This window comes from Melanotaenia boesemani, chromosome 10, assembly GCF_017639745.1.
Source record: "Melanotaenia boesemani isolate fMelBoe1 chromosome 10, fMelBoe1.pri, whole genome shotgun sequence".
NCBI lineage: Eukaryota > Metazoa > Chordata > Actinopteri > Atheriniformes > Melanotaeniidae > Melanotaenia > Melanotaenia boesemani.
The window spans coordinates 33673313-33693212 of NC_055691.1; the positions used below are offsets into that span (position 1 = coordinate 33673313).

The 19900-nt window shown below is 39.4% G+C and overlaps 1 protein-coding gene across 1 annotated transcript; it reads left to right on the plus strand.

Moving 5' to 3' along the window:
* Window positions 1–182: 182 nt before the first annotated feature.
* Window positions 183–18672, plus strand: slc41a2a (solute carrier family 41 member 2a). The gene is made up of 11 exons (XM_041997481.1): window positions 183–270; window positions 1653–2106; window positions 2480–2587; window positions 4268–4339; window positions 4419–4563; window positions 6134–6280; window positions 6489–6636; window positions 7002–7081; window positions 9282–9413; window positions 9496–9644; window positions 18308–18672. The coding sequence occupies exons 2-11, from the start codon at window positions 1729–1731 to the stop codon at window positions 18482–18484; spliced, it is 1536 nt and encodes a 511-aa protein (XP_041853415.1). The 5' UTR covers window positions 183–270; window positions 1653–1728; the 3' UTR covers window positions 18485–18672.
* Window positions 18673–19900: the final 1228 nt, after the last annotated feature.

The following is a 19900-nucleotide window of genomic DNA, read 5'->3' on the forward strand; positions in this document are numbered from 1 at the left end:
CTGTATATGGTCACAAGTTGGCACTCTTAACAAACAGCTGTTAAATGTGTGTGTATACTGCTGTTTGTCTCATGCAGGGGTTAAAGAGTGAGAGATATGTAGCTTCTGTGTGTGTGTCTGTCTCAGTGTGTGTGTGTGTGTGTCTGTGTGTGTGTGTGTGTGTGTGTGTGTGTAAGTGAGGTAATATCGCAGCGGAGACTCCTCACTATTGAGACGACAGTCACGCTCAGCCGCGGTGTGACCGAAAAGACGCCTTTCCGTCTCCAAAAGGTAAGAGACCTTTTAAAATTAGAGTGATCACGTTAACAGATAGCATAAATTCAGGCATGATCTGAAACTTTCTATGCAGTTATTTTTATGTTCTCAATCCTCTAATGTGGTGATCTTGGAGTAAATGTAATTATATTATTTGATGTGCTCTGATTTCCATCAGAAACTCATAAAATGAACTGTTTAGACTTAAATAATCCTCTTGCAGCGGTGTTTACTACGTCTCTGAATATGTTGAGAGTTTAGAGATAAGAAGTTATTCACCTAGTCAAGATTACACATTTGTATTATGTATGCAGGACACAATATTAAACATATAGTGGAAGTTAGAGTACTGCACGCTTTCGTTGTCAGTCTTTCAGCTGGGAGCGTCTTTGACTGATTTGTGTACTTTGTAAACGACTTGTTTGCAGAATATGAAGAAGCTGCACATTTTGTATGATTCCTCTCATCTAACTTGATAATCTTGGTTGTTCAGTGCCTGGTTATCGCTCAGGAATTTCTAATGAATCGAACTGTTTATGACAGACAACGCAGCCTCAGTGCTGCTGATGGGAAAGAGGCATGAGGAATGATAATGCAGCCAGTCCGTGTCATCAGGTGACTCCGAAACGTCAGAAAAGTCTTGCTTTCTGCAACTCTGTTTCCTTAAACACGTGTCAAATTAGACAGAAGCACAAATCAGTCGTTTGCAAAATGCATAAATTGTAAAAATTTTAATTGAATCAACATAAGATAACATCTTAAAAATGACTATTATTATTATTACATTTTTATTAGCTTCTCTAAACTGTGGCGCCATCAGCTTATTTATTTATTTATTTATTTATCAGGTTATCCCCCACTCAACTTGGTTAGCTGTTACAGCTACATTCAGATATACATTTGGCAGCTTCAAGTCCAAATGTGGGGAATAATAATAATAAAAATAATAATAACTAAAATGTAAAATGAAACATTACAGATCTTTATAAAGGCTAAGAAGTTAGCAGTGAACATGTAAGGTGTCTTTCTAAAGTCATAATTACAGCACACAGGCTAATAAATATGGTAAGCTGACCCAGGTGGACTAATCTCTGTCTCTTCGGGACATCTCAACTTCTTGCTTTTTTTCCCTTAAGAATTTTCCCATTTCAAGAAACAATTAAATTGATCAGTGATTATACAATTTTGGGGCTTGGACTGCATTTCAAGTCAGATCTTTTTATAAATATAAGATAACTTTTGGGCTTGTTTGATGCAAGATTATCTAATTACTGTTAAAGCACAGCTAGGAAGGAACATTTTGGTTTTATATGGGAGAAGAAAGTTCTTTAAACTCGTAGCGTGTCAATCAGTTTTCTTCAGAGCAGATTCTTGTCAGTGTTGCTCTTCTTCTTCAGGCCAGCTGTTGTAACCACTAACTAAGAACCCAGAAGACAACAGAGCTGTACTTCGTGCTGGGCTCGACTCCGCACCATGGTTGTCCTAAAGTCACCAGATATAAAACCGTCCCAAAACGGCTGTTTGGGAAGACACATCAACCAACAAAACAGTTCAAGTCTGCCCTTTTCCCAACTCTCTGGAAGTCTAAAACATTTGAGCTCCAATGGAAGTGTATCACCAGTAGACACCAGCCTCCACTACGAGCCTCGGGAATACACAGAGACAGACTCTTTGCTCCACAATGAGCTTTACAGTGGGTCCAGATTTAGTGAATCTACAAGAGAAAAGGATCCAGAAGACCCAGGGGCACCTGCAGAATCGTTGCGCTCCATGGTGCTGCAGATTCTGGTTCCATTTCTGCTGGCTGGGCTTGGGACAGTTTCTGCTGGGATTCTGCTTGATGTAGTTCAGGTAATGAACAGACTATTAGAGTCCATGTAAGTATAAACACAAGTATAGAAACAAACCAAGGAGGTTATAGAAAAAGGTAGTCAGACAAGCTTGAATAGAGAGGAATCAGGAGACAAAAGAACAGATGACTTGAGGTAAAATCGAGGATCTAATGTGGGACACTGAAGAAACTGAGTGAGGAAAATTGATTGTATTGATTTGTGTAAAAAATTTAAAAGACAAACATTAGTTTTCATTTTGAAAGTACAGAGGTGAAATCAGATTTATACACAGAACATCGTCCTGACAGAAAGTAAAAAGGTTTTATTGTGTCTTTGTAGCGTTGGCATCTATAATACAACTGTCTCCTGCTCCCTGTGTGATTCTGTGGCAGAACTGGGACGTCTTCCAGGAAATGGCCGAGATCCTCATTCTGGTCCCTGCCGTGTTAGGAATGAAGGGAAACCTGGAGATGACTCTGGCCTCAAGACTCTCCACTGCTGTGAGTGTTTGAAGCAAATGCAGGCAACAAAAAATACACTCATGACGTTTTACACAACAATGAGATGGCGAAAACGAATTCTAATAATAAAAGAGGAGGAGGGAGTCAAGCGAGGTGCAAGGTCCTTTCCTGAATCCTTCCTTTTCTTTGGGTCAATTCCCCCAAGATAAAAATATAGATTTTCTTAAATGCACACATTAGTTTTTTTGGTTGCTTTGAGAAACATTCAACACAAGTGTTTAATACATCATTAAACATTTGCTCCCATTGAAAATCTCATGGACCTTCAATATCCTGAAACCACATGTCAGAATTCTATTCTAAGTAATTATTTATAGTATTTTACTGGAATAACATGAAGTACATGTGGAATTTGTTCAGACACTGAGCTGTAAGCATACAGTGAACTATAAATAGACTGAGGGAAGAAAACAAAAGCAGAATAATGGTGTTGGGATTGACTGGTACTGGTTCACAACAACCACATTCTCAGAAGTTTGATTTTGTCTTCCTGAATCATGGGTGTGAAACTCCACACGGGCCTGTGAGGATCACAACTGAATATTTTCCAGTGCTAAATGAAGAAGTAAGAGAAAGCAGAACAGTGCGCTTCACCTGTTTTATCTCGGTGCTGTGATTAAAAATAAACACTGATAATTAACTAAATGATGATTTAACAGCTACTTTTAGTTCTTCAGTTTCATTTTTAGTCAAGTGTCAATATCAAATCAAATCAAACTTTATTTACAAAGTGATTTTCATGCTGAAGACAACATAAAGTTCTTTACAAGATAAAAAAATCAATTCATGCATATTAAAAATAAAACAAGCCTTTATACACATCAAAATAGATAATACAGAAATTAAAAAAGAAAGAAAAAAAGCTAGTATATGACTAGCTTTGTGTGTTTGCTCATAGAGAGCTTGTTTACAAGCAGATAAGCGGCCTGCATACTTGTTTAATGTCTCAGGTCATCTGGATCCAGTTTCTTATCAGTTCCCAGAGTCAGAACCAGACATGGAGAAGCTGCATTCAGCTTCTATGCTCCACATGTCTGGAACAAACTCCCAGAAAGCCTCAGATCAGCTGAAACTGTTTACATAAATCCAGGTACCTGTTCTCACCACCTGTTCTCTGCTGCATTTCTATACTTTTTATTTAAAAGTCTGCATTTTTAAACTTGCAGCATTACATTTTTTCTACTATTTCATATCTAATCCTTTAAAGCCTGACCCAAGGGAAAAAAAGAGAACATTTAAAATCTGAAGTCTTCATTTGGTTATTTAACAAAATGTTAAAAAAAAAGAAAAATTTGCATTTTTACTGTTTATTACTGTGTGATATGTCAAAATTAATGTAGTGCAAAAAGCATCCACCAGGGGGCAGAAGACCAGTATCAGATTGTGTAAAACAGGGTTTTGAGCAAAGTTTTTTTTCTATAATAAAGTGAAGTAAAAGGTCTCAGAAACTGTACGAATTAAATGTGGTCCATATGTCATTAAAGGGTTAAGATGGACTGTTTCAGCTGAAGAGATTGTGGTTGAAGGTTTTGTAGTGACATGTCATCTCAAGAGCTGCTGAGCAGCTACTTTGAAAAGTTCAAGTATTCTCATCAGCTAAATGGTTCTTGTGGAAATCTGGTTAAACTTTTTCAGTTTTTTTGTATCTTATGTTTTCAGGTGAATGCAGGGAAAATGGAATCTGCCAGAGAAAAGTGGATGCTGATTGTTGGAAATCTCGCACTTAAGCAGGTATACTAACTAAGATTCTTTAATAATGATGCTAACAAGAAAGAGTTTAGATTTTTTTTCCTATGCTCTAACGTTGCAGCTGCAAGCCACGGTGCTAGGTCTGTTAGCTTCTCTCATAGCATCTCTGTTGAGCTGGATGACAGAAGGTCGGATGCCCCTTAATCACATGGTTCTTCTCTGTTCAACCAGTGTTTCCACTGCCTTCTTGGCTTCACTGCTACAAGGTAAGAGCGCCATCATCCCCAGCTTCAGTCTTTTTCTACAAAAAAAGGTTTAAAAACATGCACTACAGAATGCTACATTACTTTTCTATGTTTTATTAGCTAAGCCTGAGTTTCTTTATTACTATGTCTTTGTTTTGCCCTGTCATGAGTACATTTTTCTCCCAAAGATCTTTTTCCATTAAAATGTGTAATTTCTAACTTTAGGTACACTGTAAAAAACAAACAGACAAAAAAAAACAAAAAAACAAAACAAAACAAAACAAAACAAAACAAAAAAAATGAAACAAACAAACAAAAAAACAAAAACAAAAAAACAATAAACTAAAAATAGCTGCAAAGCTGTTTGGAGTAAGCACTACTTAGCATCCATCGAGGGTCAGTCAAAGTGTACACTTGAGTTTGTCAAACTGAAGATTCTATGCAGATATATTCATGCATTAGTTGCTTTTTTTATTTGGGCCAAACTCCAAGCCAACACAGCTTAACTTGTAAGGTCTGTTTCAAGCCTTGCCACAGTCCCACTACACAACCAACATGTCATGATCTCACACACAATATATGTCTGTGAAGGTTCTCATTCATCCAGGTCATGGTATCCAGCATGGGTTAAACTGAGTCAACTAGACTGGATTTAGTTTCTTGCTTCTTCAGGTCTGATGGGGATAGATGCAGATTTCAGAGTCTGTAAAACAACTAATGTTTTATAATTCACTGATAATCTTGACTCACCAGAGGTCTTGTTAAGACTTTTAATTTGCTTACGACTATCTGTAAACAGGTGTCATCAATCTCCTTAAACGTACAGTGTGTAAGAATTACTGACATCTAGTGGTGAAGATGGGTATAGCACAGTGGCGAATGAGTGGTGACCGTCAGTGACATAAACATGTTTTCATCAGAGTGGATCCAGTGGTCTCGGGTGCAGCAATCACTGCACTACAGGTAACTACTTCAACATGATGTACATGTGTACTGGCTATTCTATAGTCCTTTTAAGGCGTTACTTTTCCCAAACGGTGCTCTAGCATCTCTCAAACAAAGTCGGAGCTAGTAGATTGTAGTAGTAGTAGTAGAAAACACAAGTTATTTTAGTAAAGTGATTTGATACCAATAGAAACACAATTTTATTATAATATATTACATTTTTGTGTGATTAACCTTTGACTTTTTTTACACACTGTACCTTAAAGGGATAGGGGCTCATTAGGCCGGGACTCCGCTCTTTTCCATCATCTTCATGATAAGTGACACATTTTTAATGGTCATAATTTTAAAATATTGGTCAGTGAAGTCAAGTTGTTTGAGTGGGGAGTATGTCAAAGTAGGAAAACAGAGAAAGAGGACTTAGACCCCACCTCTCCTCCACCTACCATAGCTTCATTTCAGCTATCCAAATGAGTGAAACTGTGGACAATGGTCCACATTTTAATATATCAACATATTTAATGTCCCATCCATTGGTCTATGTTGAGTTTACATAAAAAAAACACTTTAAAGTAAAGTGAGGTAAAGTATGAACACCCAAAGGGACCCATGTGAAGAATTTCAGCTTGTTTTAAAACCTCTCCAGGTTTTGTTATGGTGGGAGTGATAATGGCCTCCAAGAGGATGGGGATTAACCCCGACAACGTGGCCACTCCGATGGCAGCCAGCTTTGGAGATCTCATCACTCTTGCCTTGTTGGCCTGCTGCAGTCAGTGGTTCTACTCCATCATAGGTGAGAGAAATGAGGACAGTAACATGCTCTGCTTGGCCAGTTTGGATAGTTCAGACCAGGGCAGTGGATGCTACCCTGGAAGCCATGTATTTCTCACTTTTGTCCAGCAAATGTCACCAATAATCCTTCATCCACACACTGTCACAGTTTATAAAATGTCCTGAATTTGAATGAAATGAAAGATGATAATTGTAGTTTCTTTTGACAGATCTTTATCCCTACGTGTTGTACCTGATCAGTCTATTTTATTTATGCCTGATACCTGTCTGGGTGACTGTGTCCTCCAAACATCCAGCCAGTCACATCCTGCTTCGAACAGGCTGGGAACCAATCATAACTGCAATGGTCATCAGCAGGTACTCACCTCTGCTCGTCAGTGTTCTGCAGCTTTCACTTATATTCAGGAAACCAGATGCTTTTTCTCCTGTAGTGGCATGAACTTTGAAATATAAATACTGTGCTTTATGTAATTTACACCATAATAACAAATACATTATTCAAAAACTACTAATATTGATTTAAATAAAACATTATTATTATTATAATAATAATAATTATTATTATTATTATTATTATTATTATTATTATTATTATTATTATTATTATTATTATTATGTCCAAAGTTGTGTTAAATAGTTTTGGTGAATATGTGGGTAAAGATGGGAACACATTTACTGATGTGTTAGTGCCAGAAGAAAATTATTATTATTTATTTTTTTAGCATTGGAGGACTTATTTTGGACAAGACTGTGTCGGATCCAAACTTGTCAGGAATCATAGTTTATGCTCCAGTCATAAATGGTAAGTTGCTGTCTTCATAATGACCTGTTCATTCATTCATTCATTGAGTTATTATACTATTTGCATATTTGTTCATGTTTATGGAGTCATTGAAGTTTGGCTGTTCTGTGGATGTCAGACTGGGTAAAGGGTGTGTGGTGGTGTGCGCGTTGGCATGTGGGAGAAAGGAAAATACTAAAACGATTAGCAGCGTGAGTTGTGGCTGAGACAGCACTCTGTTATTGTGTTTAAATAAAAACAGAGTTACGTTGTCTCTGTGAGGCTTTCCTGCGGCAGCCGGCCATTACAGTATTTAGCTGTTGGACAGAAATGGTAAAAGAACGGTGTACAGATAAATGCTCATAAGACAAATGTTCACAACACTAATAGAAAAAGAGACAAATGCTCACACATTGTTTTACAATCTTAATTTTTAAAAGAAAAATGAAATTGGGCATGTATAGGTGCTCTGTTAAAGCAGTGTGTTCATGTTGAGTGTGACTATCTGTCAGTCCTGTCATCCTTTTATATGAACACAAGTCTGAGCTCAGCATATACCACAACTGCTCAGAAGAACTCAACACACTGAGTATCCAGAACTGCTCTAATGACTCAGTAGGTGTTTATTTTCTGAGGAACTCATGTATAATGGGTCCAAAGCTTTGTGATGATATCATGGCATTACTCAAAACAATAGGTGGGATATGTGGTGAATAAAGCATGAAACGGGGTGAGACAGGTTAAACAAACCAAAGGACTAAATAAGCAGCAGTTATAAAGAGAAAGCTCCTTTAACTTTGTCTCGCCAGTGTTGAAATACATTGTGATCTTAGCTGGGATAGAACTAGAAAAGGAAATTAATTTAATGTGCATATTATACTAGTGCATTTGGTTTTTAAAGTATTTGTACATATTTTCATAATTAAATTGATGTGTGAATATATTTCAGGTTTGTATGTTTTTGTACTATAATTTTTGCTGTAAATACAGATTATAAACCACTTTGTGAGCATTTGTCTCTTTCTCTGAAAGAACGCATGATTAATGAATTCATTTGTCCTTTAATAATCCTCTGATTGGTTATCCGCATATACCAGGAAAACAGAAGGCACAAATCCAAGTACTTGATCAAATGTTAGATTATCTTATAATACATGGAAAATATTTATTTTTACAGAACTTTAAGTACTGTTTCAAGTTAGGTTTATCCCTAATGATTTTGACCACTAGGGGGCACTGTGGCCCCACAGAAAATGAGCCCTTTCCTCAACTTTTCAACAGACCATCATAAATCTTGTGCATGGTCTCCATCTGGAGCCCTTGATTTTCCAAACAAATGAAAAGAACTCATGGGGTGAAATAAACACATTTAACAAGTTATAATGAAATACTGTTAAATAGACACCAAGATTTCTGGAATGTGGGGTCCACCACGTCTGTTCTTTGTCTGACCTAACAGCAGGGGTTAGAAAGGTGATGCCACTTCTTTAGGATTTACAGGTTATTTCACATGGGTGAGAAGACACTTTGGGGAGATGACTTCTGCTTATTAATCACTTCGTATTCAAAGTGATAAAGAGTTCTTGAGTCTGTAATTGATCCCTAGAGATCAAAGGTGGTGGGGGTGGGAGGGATAGGTGAGCTGTTCCAGCGTTTCACTTAAAGTTTTGTTTCAGCACCAGAGAGGACTCGTTAGTTTCTCCTTTGTCCTGATAAACACCTCGGCCATCTGTAGGGGTGAAAGTTTATTTAGTCTAGTCATGAATTCCAGGCGTCTCTCTTGCCTGGAGAGATTTCACTACGACTGGGACACACAAACAGACCAGTATTATATCTGTTTAGCCTCCCTTCTCTGGTTACCTGTAAATTACAGAACACATTTTAAAATCTTGATCACTCTTGTGCGGCATTGGCACTCAGTAGTGTCAGACTGGGGGGGTAAACGGTACTATTTACCCCAGGCCCACTGCAGGGTGGGGCCCTTGAAAATCCTGGAACGAACAGTTTATGATGTTCCATTTTGAAATTTCCAATTAATTAATGTCATAATCAAAGTTAGTTTGCTGGAGTGAAGGGGCAGAGAGAATGAATTTGTCATTTACAATAATACACACACACACAAACACACACACACACACATATATATATATATATATATATATATATATATATATATATATATAGCTTCATCTGATCATGCCCATTTATTTTCTTTTTCCAGGTGTTGGAGGAAACCTCGTCTCCATACAGTCTAGTCGCATTTCAACTAATTTACATTTGAATTATTCACCTGGAGAGGTTCCTGAGGACCATAAACACTGTTTCAATCCCTGTCGTACATTCTTCGGATCAGGTAGAAAACAGATCATCTGATGCATCTCCTCCCTCTGACTTCATGCACATACACAAACTAATGTTCAGTTTTATCATGGCAGGAGCAAACCATCGATCTGCTCAGGTTCTGCTCCTTCTGGTCCTTCCTGGCCAGCTGATCTTCTTACACACTATTCATCTGATGAAAGGAGGCCTCACTTTGCCCAGCCCTCTCTTCATTGTATTCTTTTTGTCTGCTTCCCTGATTCAGGTGAGTCAGCCATACCTTACATTTCCCTCTGCATACTCAAACGGTGGTCTGGTCTGTACACTGTGTTTCAAATTATTCTGCATGTAGGATTTTAGTTATTCAAGGAAAATATCCGTTGGGAAAATGCATCATATTATCATATTAAGAGAGCAGCTGTTAAAAAGCCACGGATGAGCAGGAAGCAGGTATTTGAAGCTGCTGGTGTGTCTGGAATCCCAAGAACACCTCAATGCAGGATACTCCAGAGGCTTGAGGTTGTACAGAAACCTGTATTTCAGTGATCTGAGTGATGGGATGTCGTGCCTTTTATGCCTGGACTGCGTCAGCGGTAGCAGTGATTGGCATGACAATGTACATACAAAATAACAGGCAACAATAAGACAACCATAACAAAACTACAGTAAAACAGTTTTCATGCAAGACAATTCTCCATCCCAAGCTGCAAAAATACCACTGAATCTTTGCTGCTGTGGGTAAAAGCGCAGGAAAACCCATGGTGTGGCATTCATCATCCCCTGAATCCAAGTGTACTGAGTTCCTGTGGAGGACCTTTAAAAGATATAAGATTCAAGCTCTTTATTTTATTTTATTTTATTAAAAGATTCAAGATCTTTATTGTCATTATGCAAGCACAATGAAATTTTCAGGAGTCTCTTGGCTTAAGGACACATAAATAAGAAAATAGAAATGTAGCAGGCACATGTAAATAAGTAAAAAATAAAGATATAAATATATAAAAGATACAAGAACACATTTATATTTACAGAAAATGAGAAAGAACTCACGGCAGACAGTAAAATTTACAGGGTGGATAAAGTGCACCCTGTAAATTATAAATAAATACTCTAACAGAGACAGGCTCTGTTTCAACAGACCTAATAAAATAAAAAGATGTAACGGCACAAACATGACATGGAGGTCCACCATCGTTGTTGTGCTTTTCGCGGGTTAAACAGGGTCTGAGTGCACAAGTGCAAGATGATGTAAAAGACGTCATCGTTGCCAATCACTTCCAATTTACACAGACAGGACCGGACTTACGTTGTTGAAAAATGTCACTCTGCAGACCGTTCTCAAATCTTTGCAGTTTTAACCACCAAAACTCTGTTACCGTGTAAACAAGAAGCCAGAATCCAACAAAACTTTTGTTTTACTGCCTGAGCGTTGTGGTGGCTTTTATGTAAAACTGTAAAACTGTGCATTGCCCAGGTGGGTGGGGTGGAAGTATACAAATTTAAATAAAGATGTGCAAAATCAAATGTAAGAAAAACAATGTGCAAACCAATATACAATTTAAAAAGTACAATAAAATGGCAGGTGGATAGAAGCAGCAGGTAAAGCCTGTTGTCTGCAGGCTCCTCCCCATCTGCCAGAGGTGACTTAGTGAACAGAGTGATGAATGTGGTAGGAAAGCTTTCCTTTATCTGTCTGTACGTCAGCGGAGCGTCTCAGTCTCTGAGAGAAGGAGCTTGGCTGTCTGACCAGCGTGTGGTGGGGAGGATGGTCGGGGTTCTCCATGATGGAAACCAGTTTGTTTAGTCACCTCCTCTCCACCACAGTTCCAGCATTCTTTCTAAGTCTGTTCAGTCTGTTGGTGTTGCTGCTCCGATGCTGCTTCCCAGCACACAGCAGCAAAGAAAAGCACACTGGAGACGACAGACTGATAAAAGATCTCCAACATTTTGCTGCAGACATTGAAGGATCTGAGCCGTCTCAAGAAGGAGAGCCTGCTCACCCCGTCCTGTACACACCATCTGTGTTGGATTTCCAGTCCAGTCTGTGGTCCATGGTCACTTCAAGGTATTTATAGGGCTCAACAATCTCCATCTCCTGCCCTATGAGCTTCAGTGGCGGTAGATGAGTCCTCTTCCTCTGGAAGTCTCTCATCATCTCTTTGGTCTTGGTGAAATTCAGATGCAGGTGATTCCTGCCAGTCCACTCTACAAACCCGTCCACCAGTGCTCTGTCCTCCTCCCCTCCCTCTCCTTTCCACCCAACAATAGCTGGGAGATCAGAGATTTTCTGAAGGCGTCAGGAGTTGTTCTGAAAATCACTGGTGTATAGAGAGAAGAGGGAAGGAGACAGCACAGTCCCCTGAGGACCACCATGCCAAACAAGAGTCGTCGACACTCAATCGCCTGCAGCTTCTCACCCAGCAGCAGTGGCTGGATAATGTTAAAAGCACTAGAGAAGTCAAAAAAAGTGACTCTCACAGTTCTGCCACCACCATCCAGATTCAAATTTGCTCTCTGCAGCAGGTACGTCATCAACACTTAAATGGGGCCGGTGGGCAAATTGCAGAGAGTCCAACAGATGCTTCACCTGCCGTCTTAGGTTGGCCAAGACCAGCCTTTCTAGCACATTCATACCATGTGATGTTAGAGCCACTGGACGGTAGTCATTGAGGTTTGATGGTCTGGACTTCTTGGGAACAGGAACCAAGCAGACGTCTGGACGTCTTCCAGAGAACTGGAACTCTCTCCTGACTCCGGCTCAGATTGAACAAGTGCTGCAAGATAGGAGACAGCTGGGTGGTGCAGGACTTCAGGATCCTGGGACAGATCCCAACTAGACCTACAGCCTGGAGTAATTTCTCCATCTGTCTCTTAACCTGGCCTGTCGTCACTGTCAAGTGGGGTAAGGTATGGGAGTTGTCTGAGGGTGTGTGGGGGTCAGGTTGTGAAGTAGAGATAACAGGCAACCTTTTGAAAAAAACATTCAGCTCATCAGCTGTCTCCTTGCTGCCTGATGGCTTGTCTCCTTAAAACCTGTGATCTCCTTCATCTCTGTCCACACGTCCCTCACATTATTCTGCTGGAGTTTGGCTTCCAGCTTCCTTTGCTAGTCGTCCTTAACTCCCCTTTTCTGGTTTAGAATTACCTTCAGGTTCCTGGTGATCTAAGGCTTATTATTGGGGAAACAGGGTAGAGACCAGGTGGAAATGGTGGTTTCTTCACAAAATGTGATGTATACTGTGATGCAGTCTGTCATCTTGTCATCTTGTTGCACCCCTGACGTCTCCTCCACAGCTCTTTCGCGATGACTACCCTTGCTCTGGACAGCAGCACAGGCTTGCACAGGTGTAAACAATGCTTCCTACATAACAGTCACCAGGAACGACAAAAGTAGCACAGAGGCCACTAGCAAAGTTTAAATAGTAGCCATCTGCTTTTAAAGTGTGTCAACACATAATAAATATGATGTGTTGAGTCATATTAAAATGAATGATGATGAATGTAATGCAAGGATTTATCAAAATTCAAGAAATAGCCCTAAAACTCATCCCAGGGCTAACCAGACCAGGAGGAGAGGCCAAAATCCCACAAACAGGAGGACTAGAGAAGCTATCGGCACCTCCACACAAAAACAAATAGACACAATTCTGATCGGGGACTCTATAACAGCATGTCAGGATGGCAAAGACGGAAAATTTAACACTTTTTGATACATCAGTCAGGGAACTGACAGAGATGTTGCCGACCATTCTGTCTTCACATCCAGATAGTATGAAGATTATTGTCCACACAGGGTCTTTTGATATTCTGAGGAGGAAAATTGGCTCTGAGATCCTGAAAAAAGACTTTTCTCTGCTGTTGGAGAGACTGTGTCAGTTGGGAGCACACCATGTTTACATTTCAGGACCCATTCCTACAGCGGGTAAAGGAATTGAACTTTTCAGTAGACTTCTTGGCCTGAACACATGGTTATCAAACGCATGTATCACCCATGGGATAAAGTTCATTGATAACTTCAATATCTTTTGGAACTGTAAGGAGCGATTCAGACCTGATGGTGTGCATCCAAATCTAACTGGATGCAGATTACTTGGTGCACACTTGCGTCATGCTGTTGGGACGGCAAACCCAAACATGAGTGTACAGATAAGAGCGAAGGACACAGCAGAGAGGCGATCAACTCCCAGCTCTCCCCCCTCACCAGACCCTCTTCTCCACATCACCCAAGGTCTTAAAAGGATGTCTCTATCTAGGTCTGAACCCCAGCGACCACCATCTACCAAGAAATACAGGGCTCCCCCCCTCCCCCTCCTCATCCTCCTCTTAGATCATCTGTCCTGACCGAGCAGGGCATGGGAGGAGGTTCCCAGAGCAGCAGAATTCACAACAAAGATAACATGCCATGATGCGTTCAGGGTCCTTGCTGTAGTTTTGCTACTACTGACAGCTGTTCTGAGATCAAGCCTGGACCCAGTAGGATTCCTGTGTTAGTTAGTAAAATAAGGAATCGAACACGGTCAGCTTGTGGGGTGAATCGATCTAATCTGTTAACTGTACCTTGTATAACTCAGAATACAACAGAGACCAGTGTAAACTTCATAAAGCTAGCTGTACTAAATGTTAGATCTCTGTCCAACAAGTCACTGTTAGTTAATGACTTCATCATTTCTCACAGTTTAGATTTTCTTTTTCTGACAGAAACATGGTTAACAGAAGACACAAGTGCTACAGTTCTTAATGAAACAGCACCCCCTCATTTTAGTTTCATGAATAAATGTCGAAACGGGAGGAAAGGGGGAGGAGAAGCTGCCTTATTTAAAGATTCATTCCAGTGTAAAGAAATGTCATTTGGTGATTTTACTTCTTTTGAATATCTTAGTTTTATTTTAAGAGGCATTCCTAAAATCCTATTTCTAATCATCTACAGACGTCCAGGACACTGTGTAAATTTTATTGATGAATTTTCTGAATTATTGTCAGTTATCTCTACTGATTTTAACCATTTCATCTTAACTGGGGATTTTAACATTCACATAGATAACATGACGGATGGTAATGTCAAGGAATTTTGTTCCATATTGGACATGTTTGGTTTGTGGCAACATGTTAAACAACCGACCCACATTCGAGGTCACATTCTGGACCTGGTTATTTCAAAGGGTGTTGATATTTCTTCTGTTGCGGTCACTGACTTGGCCTTGTCTGACCATTTTTGTATTTTGTTTGATTTACTGATCACTCAGAATGTCCAACCAACCTGCTCCTTGGTTAGGAAGAGGAACATTAATGAAAGAACAAGTGCTAAGTTTGTGGAGGCCATAGCTATGTTACCAACAACCAGTGCAGAGTCAGTTGATGGACTCCTGGATAATTTCAATCTGAAAATCTTGAATGTAATGGATGCTGTTGCACCGATAAGAATCAAGAGCAACTTGAGCAAACAGAAAACACCATGGAGAAACACCACTGTGGTTACCAGCCTAAAAAGAGAATGCAGAAAAACTGAGCGGAAATGGCGGAAAAATAAACTTCAAATTTACTATGAGCTGTACAAACAAAGCCTGCGTAACTATAACAATGAGTTGTGCAAGGCCAGAGAGCTGCATTTATCTGAAATGATTAACAGGAATGTCAACAATTCTCGCACTCTGTTTGCTATGATTGAAAAACTTACAAATCCTCCTAAACAGATAAGCCCAGAGCTCCTTTCCACTGAGAAATGCAACCAATTTGCAAACTTTTTTAGCCAAAAAATTAAAACAATTAGGCAAAATATTAATTCCACACAGTCAAACAAGAAAATTAGTCTGTGTCTAAAACCCGGAAATAATTCTGATGTCATGTCACAATTTAAAATGGTGAATTTAAAAGTCCTACAAGAAACAGTTTGGCATTTGAAATCAACAACATGCACTCTGGACATGATACCATCCGACTTTTTAAAAACAGTTTTTACCTCAGTAGAAAGTGATCTCCTACTGATAGTTAACAGCTCGCTGGCATCAGGCATTTTTCCCAAGTCACTAAAGATAGCTGCTATTAAGCCACTCCTAAAGAAAAGGACTCTAGACGCCTCTATAATGAACAACTATAGACCTGTCTCTAACCTCTCTTTTATTTCCAAGATTATTGAAAAAGTTGTATTTCACCAGCTTCATGACTTTTTAAATGAAAGTGGAAATCTTGATAAATTTCAGTCCGGCTTCCGACCTCATCACAGCACTGAAACAGCTCTGGTCAAAGTGTTAAATGACATTAGGTTGAATACCGATTCTGGTCAAGTATCAGTCCTGGTTCTGTTGGATCTCAGTGCTGCATTTGATACTGTAGATCACAGAATCCTGTTGCACAGGCTGGAAAACTGGGTTGGACTTTCTGGAGCGGTCCTTAACTGGTTCAGGTCCTATTTAGAAGGCCGGAGTTATTTTGTTACGATCGGCAGCTATGAATCCGAGCGAGTGGCCATGACTTGTGGAGTCCCCCAGGGGTCAGTCCTTGGACCTCTTCTGTTCAACTTGTATATGCTCCCTTTGGGTAAAATATTACAAAACTATAGCATTAGTTATCAAAGTTATGCAGATGATACACAACTTTATGTGTCTCTGTCACCAGATGACTGCAGTCCAATAGACTTAATGTGTCAGTGTCTGGAGCAAATAAACACCTGGATGAGGGAGAATTTCCTACAATTAAATGAAGACAAAACTGAGATTATTCTGTTTGGTAGCAAAGAGAAGAGGGTCAGCATTGGCAAACACCTGGAGACTCGGGCTCTTAAAATTACCAACCAAGTTCGTAACCTGGGAGTGTTGATAGACTCAGATCTGACTTTCAGCAGCCATATCAAAGCTGTCACTAAGACAGCTTTTTACCAGCTCAGAAACATCAACAGAATTAAAAGTTTAGTCTCCCAGAAAGACCAAGAGAAACTCATCCATGCATTCATCTCCAGTAGGCTGGATTACTGTAATGGTCTTTTAACAGGACTTCCTAAAAAGAGCATTAAACATCTGCAGCTCATCCAGAACGCTGCTGCTAGAGTTTTAACTAGGACTAAGAGATCTGAACACATCACACCAGTTTTAAAATCTTTACACTGGCTTCCAGTCAGTCACAGAATAGATTTTAAAACCCTTCTGATCATTTACAAATCCCAGAATGGTTTAGGCCCAGAATACATCTGTGATATGTTCAGAGAATATAAACCTAGCAGAGCTCTTAGATCCAAAGACTCTGGTCAACTAGTCCAGGCCAGAGTCCAGACTAAACATGGAGAAGCAGCATTTAGCTGTTATGCTGCAAACAAATGGAACAAACTGCCCGTGGAGATTAAACTTTCCCTAAATGTAGACATTTTTAAATCCAGGTTAAAAACTTTTCTTTTCTCATGTGCCTATGCATGAAATCTGCACGGTAACTTTTTTTTAACTTATCTTGCTTTTAATCATTTTAATGTAATTTATTATTTTATTGTGATTATGTGTTGATTATGTGTTGATGCCTTTTACTATTCTAAATATCTGTAATGTCTTTGTTTTATGTAAAGCACTTTGAATTGTCCTGTACATGAAATGTGCTATACAAATAAACTGCCTTGCCCTTGCCTTTGGCTGATGTAGAAAAACTAAAAAGCAAATAAAACAACATAGAAAAACATGGAAAAAAAGAGAGAAACGGACATTCAACACGGGAGCTGCTGCAATAGGTGACCACCTAGCACAGCACCATCTACAGGATGCTCTCAATGGTGGCTCTGTAAAAGTTCTCGAACAGCTGAGAAGAGAGTCCCATCCGCTTCACCTTCCTGAGAAAGAAGAGCCGTTGTTGGGCCTTCTTCACCAGGTGTGAAGTGTTCACAGTCCAGGAGAGGTCAGAATAAATGTGGATGCCTAGGAACTTAATGCTATCCACTGCCTTTCCATGTATGCAGAGAGAAGTGTGCTCAGTCTCCCTGGACCGCCTGTAGTCTGAACCAGAACCAAAAACCAGGTTGTTCTTGGAACACCATTTTGTGAGACTCTTCTGCATAGTCAGTCTCATCGTTGTTGGATATGAGACCCACCAAGGTGGTATCGTCACCACACTTCACAACCATGTTGGTGGGGTGGATGGAAGATAAAAAGGAAGCTCTATGCCAGTGGATGGCTGTAAACCCCCTCATGGCAACTTTGGTAGGCGATTCTGGTATCTTCAAATAAGATACACATGGAAACTTTCCATGGATTTCCATGGATAGTTTCATGTATCGTCAGAGTTGTTACGATGATATCAAAGAAGGGCTCCAATGTTAATACGTGACTGGATCTGTAAAAATCCATCCATCAATAGTCAATACTCGCTTATTCCAAGTCCGGGTTGCATGGGGTCGGAGGCTACCCTAGCAGATACTAGGCGAGAGGCAGGATACACCCTGGACAGGTCACCAGTCCATTTTGGTTTTATTTTAAAATCAAGTATTGCCTATATAATCCTAAAAAATATACACAACAGGTGTACATTTTCACTTCTTTACAACCATGTTAAATCTTCAAGTTGAATGATTAGCGAAAAAGCTGTTTTCTTTAGCCCATTAAGGCCCGACCCATATATAATAATATGGTTTTCTGCTTCTGGGTATCTATTAGGGGACAGAAGACGAGTACCAGATTGTGTTCAACAGGATTTTGAGCAAAGTTTATACCAAAAATTGAAGCTAAATGTCTTAGAAACTGTATGTGACAAATATGTCATGTCGGGCTCTTATGGGTTAATTTATAGTTTTGTTAATTGTTAACATAATCTAATGTAGTTTTTGTTAATAAAAAAAAAAAAAAACCCAAAACAAAACAACTTATTCACTGTATTTTGTATTGAACATTTAGAAATGAACAAAAGCAGCATTTTCATAAAAAATTGGAACATAGTAATTCTCTTGTCTTTGTTTCTCAGGTCTTCCTCCTGCTGTGTATAGCTGACTGTTTGGTCCACTGTCTGTGGAGGAGGGGCAAAGACCCTGACAGTTACTCAATACCTTACCTCACAGCCCTTGGAGACCTCCTGGGGACTGCTCTCCTCTCTCTTGCCTTCCTCATATTATGGTGCATTGGTGACTCAGGCAGTGTGTAGAAAAAAGAAAAGGCCAGAGGAGGAACATCACATTGCTTATCATGGTAAAAAAAATAAATATAAGGACAAAGAAAGAAAGTGTTGCTGATCATGGCAATAATTCATATGTGCACTTAGAAATAAATTAAAATGTCATCTATGCAAGTAAACACAAAGATGTCTGAAGCCAAGTTCCTAAAATATTTATAACATGGGGGAAGGGTCACACAGAGCAAGACTTTTCACCAGACCTAACTTGACAGATACTGGATGTAAGTTAGTCTTGAAGACCAGAATTTTGGTGTTTGTCTCAGCTTTTCCGGCACTCTGGCACACACGAGTGTTTCAGTTGCTTGGTTGCAGTAGAAAATGATGGGCTCAACATGAAGTCATGGAGCTGCAAATTAATGTTTGCAAATAATTTCAGTTTCTGTTTGTAAATCAGGTTTTGTAACTTTATAAAAAAAAAAAACATTGTCCAGCTTGAACAAGAATGGTCTCGTTTGTGTGAGCTGCGTTAGTGTTGGTTTGTCCCGAAAAACTTTAGTTTGTGCTGCTTTGGTTTTTAAGATATAACAAGTTTATTATAAGATGAAAACGTCGTTAAATCTGTGTGCATCTGGTCACAGATCTGTCAGAGACTCAGCTGTTGTGTGCCAGTAGGCAGCAGTTGCCACAAGAGGGAGATTACAAAGGGTTTAAATGACCAGCACATAAAAATTAAGTATTAATACCAACTCAAAACTTAAGATTGCAACTGTTAAAATATGCAAATGTACCAAATTAATAATCAAAAGAAAAATGTACCGTTTGACCCATCTGAAAAAAAAACAAAACAAAAAAAACTACACTTGACTTTTAACTGGAGCTGTCTCATTCTGCAGATATAAATCTTATGTAGATTATGTAGGCAGTATAATCACATTTAGATGTACTTCGTTGCAGTGATCTGTTTCTTTAAGTATTACATGAACTTTGTAAATCATTTAACGTCACAGGAAACGGCCCCAGATGTTTCCTGCATGATAGTTTCAGGGGTTGCATCAGAAGTAAAGTAAGGAATGTTCTTTGTTTGTGAACTTAAGGGCCACTGGTGTGCATGGTCAGCGGGATCCTCTACAGTTGACCGAGAGACCTCACAGATTGCTGCAGATCTCTTTAAGATGTCACTTTTTGTAATAAACCTTTTTTATTATTTATCAAGTCGGAGTCTGGAGCTCTTTTTTTACCTCCCAACTATTTTTGCCATATCACCTTCTTCAAGTAATTCACATCAAAACGCCATCACGAACCAGAAAGAAGGTCACCTCATATACTTATAGGACATCCGGATCTGGTTCTATATTTACCTGAAGAGGAAATCACAAGGTGTGTGAACTGCAGAGATCACATTAATGTCCATTAAATGTGAAATCCTGTGCAAGGTTCATGCCAACA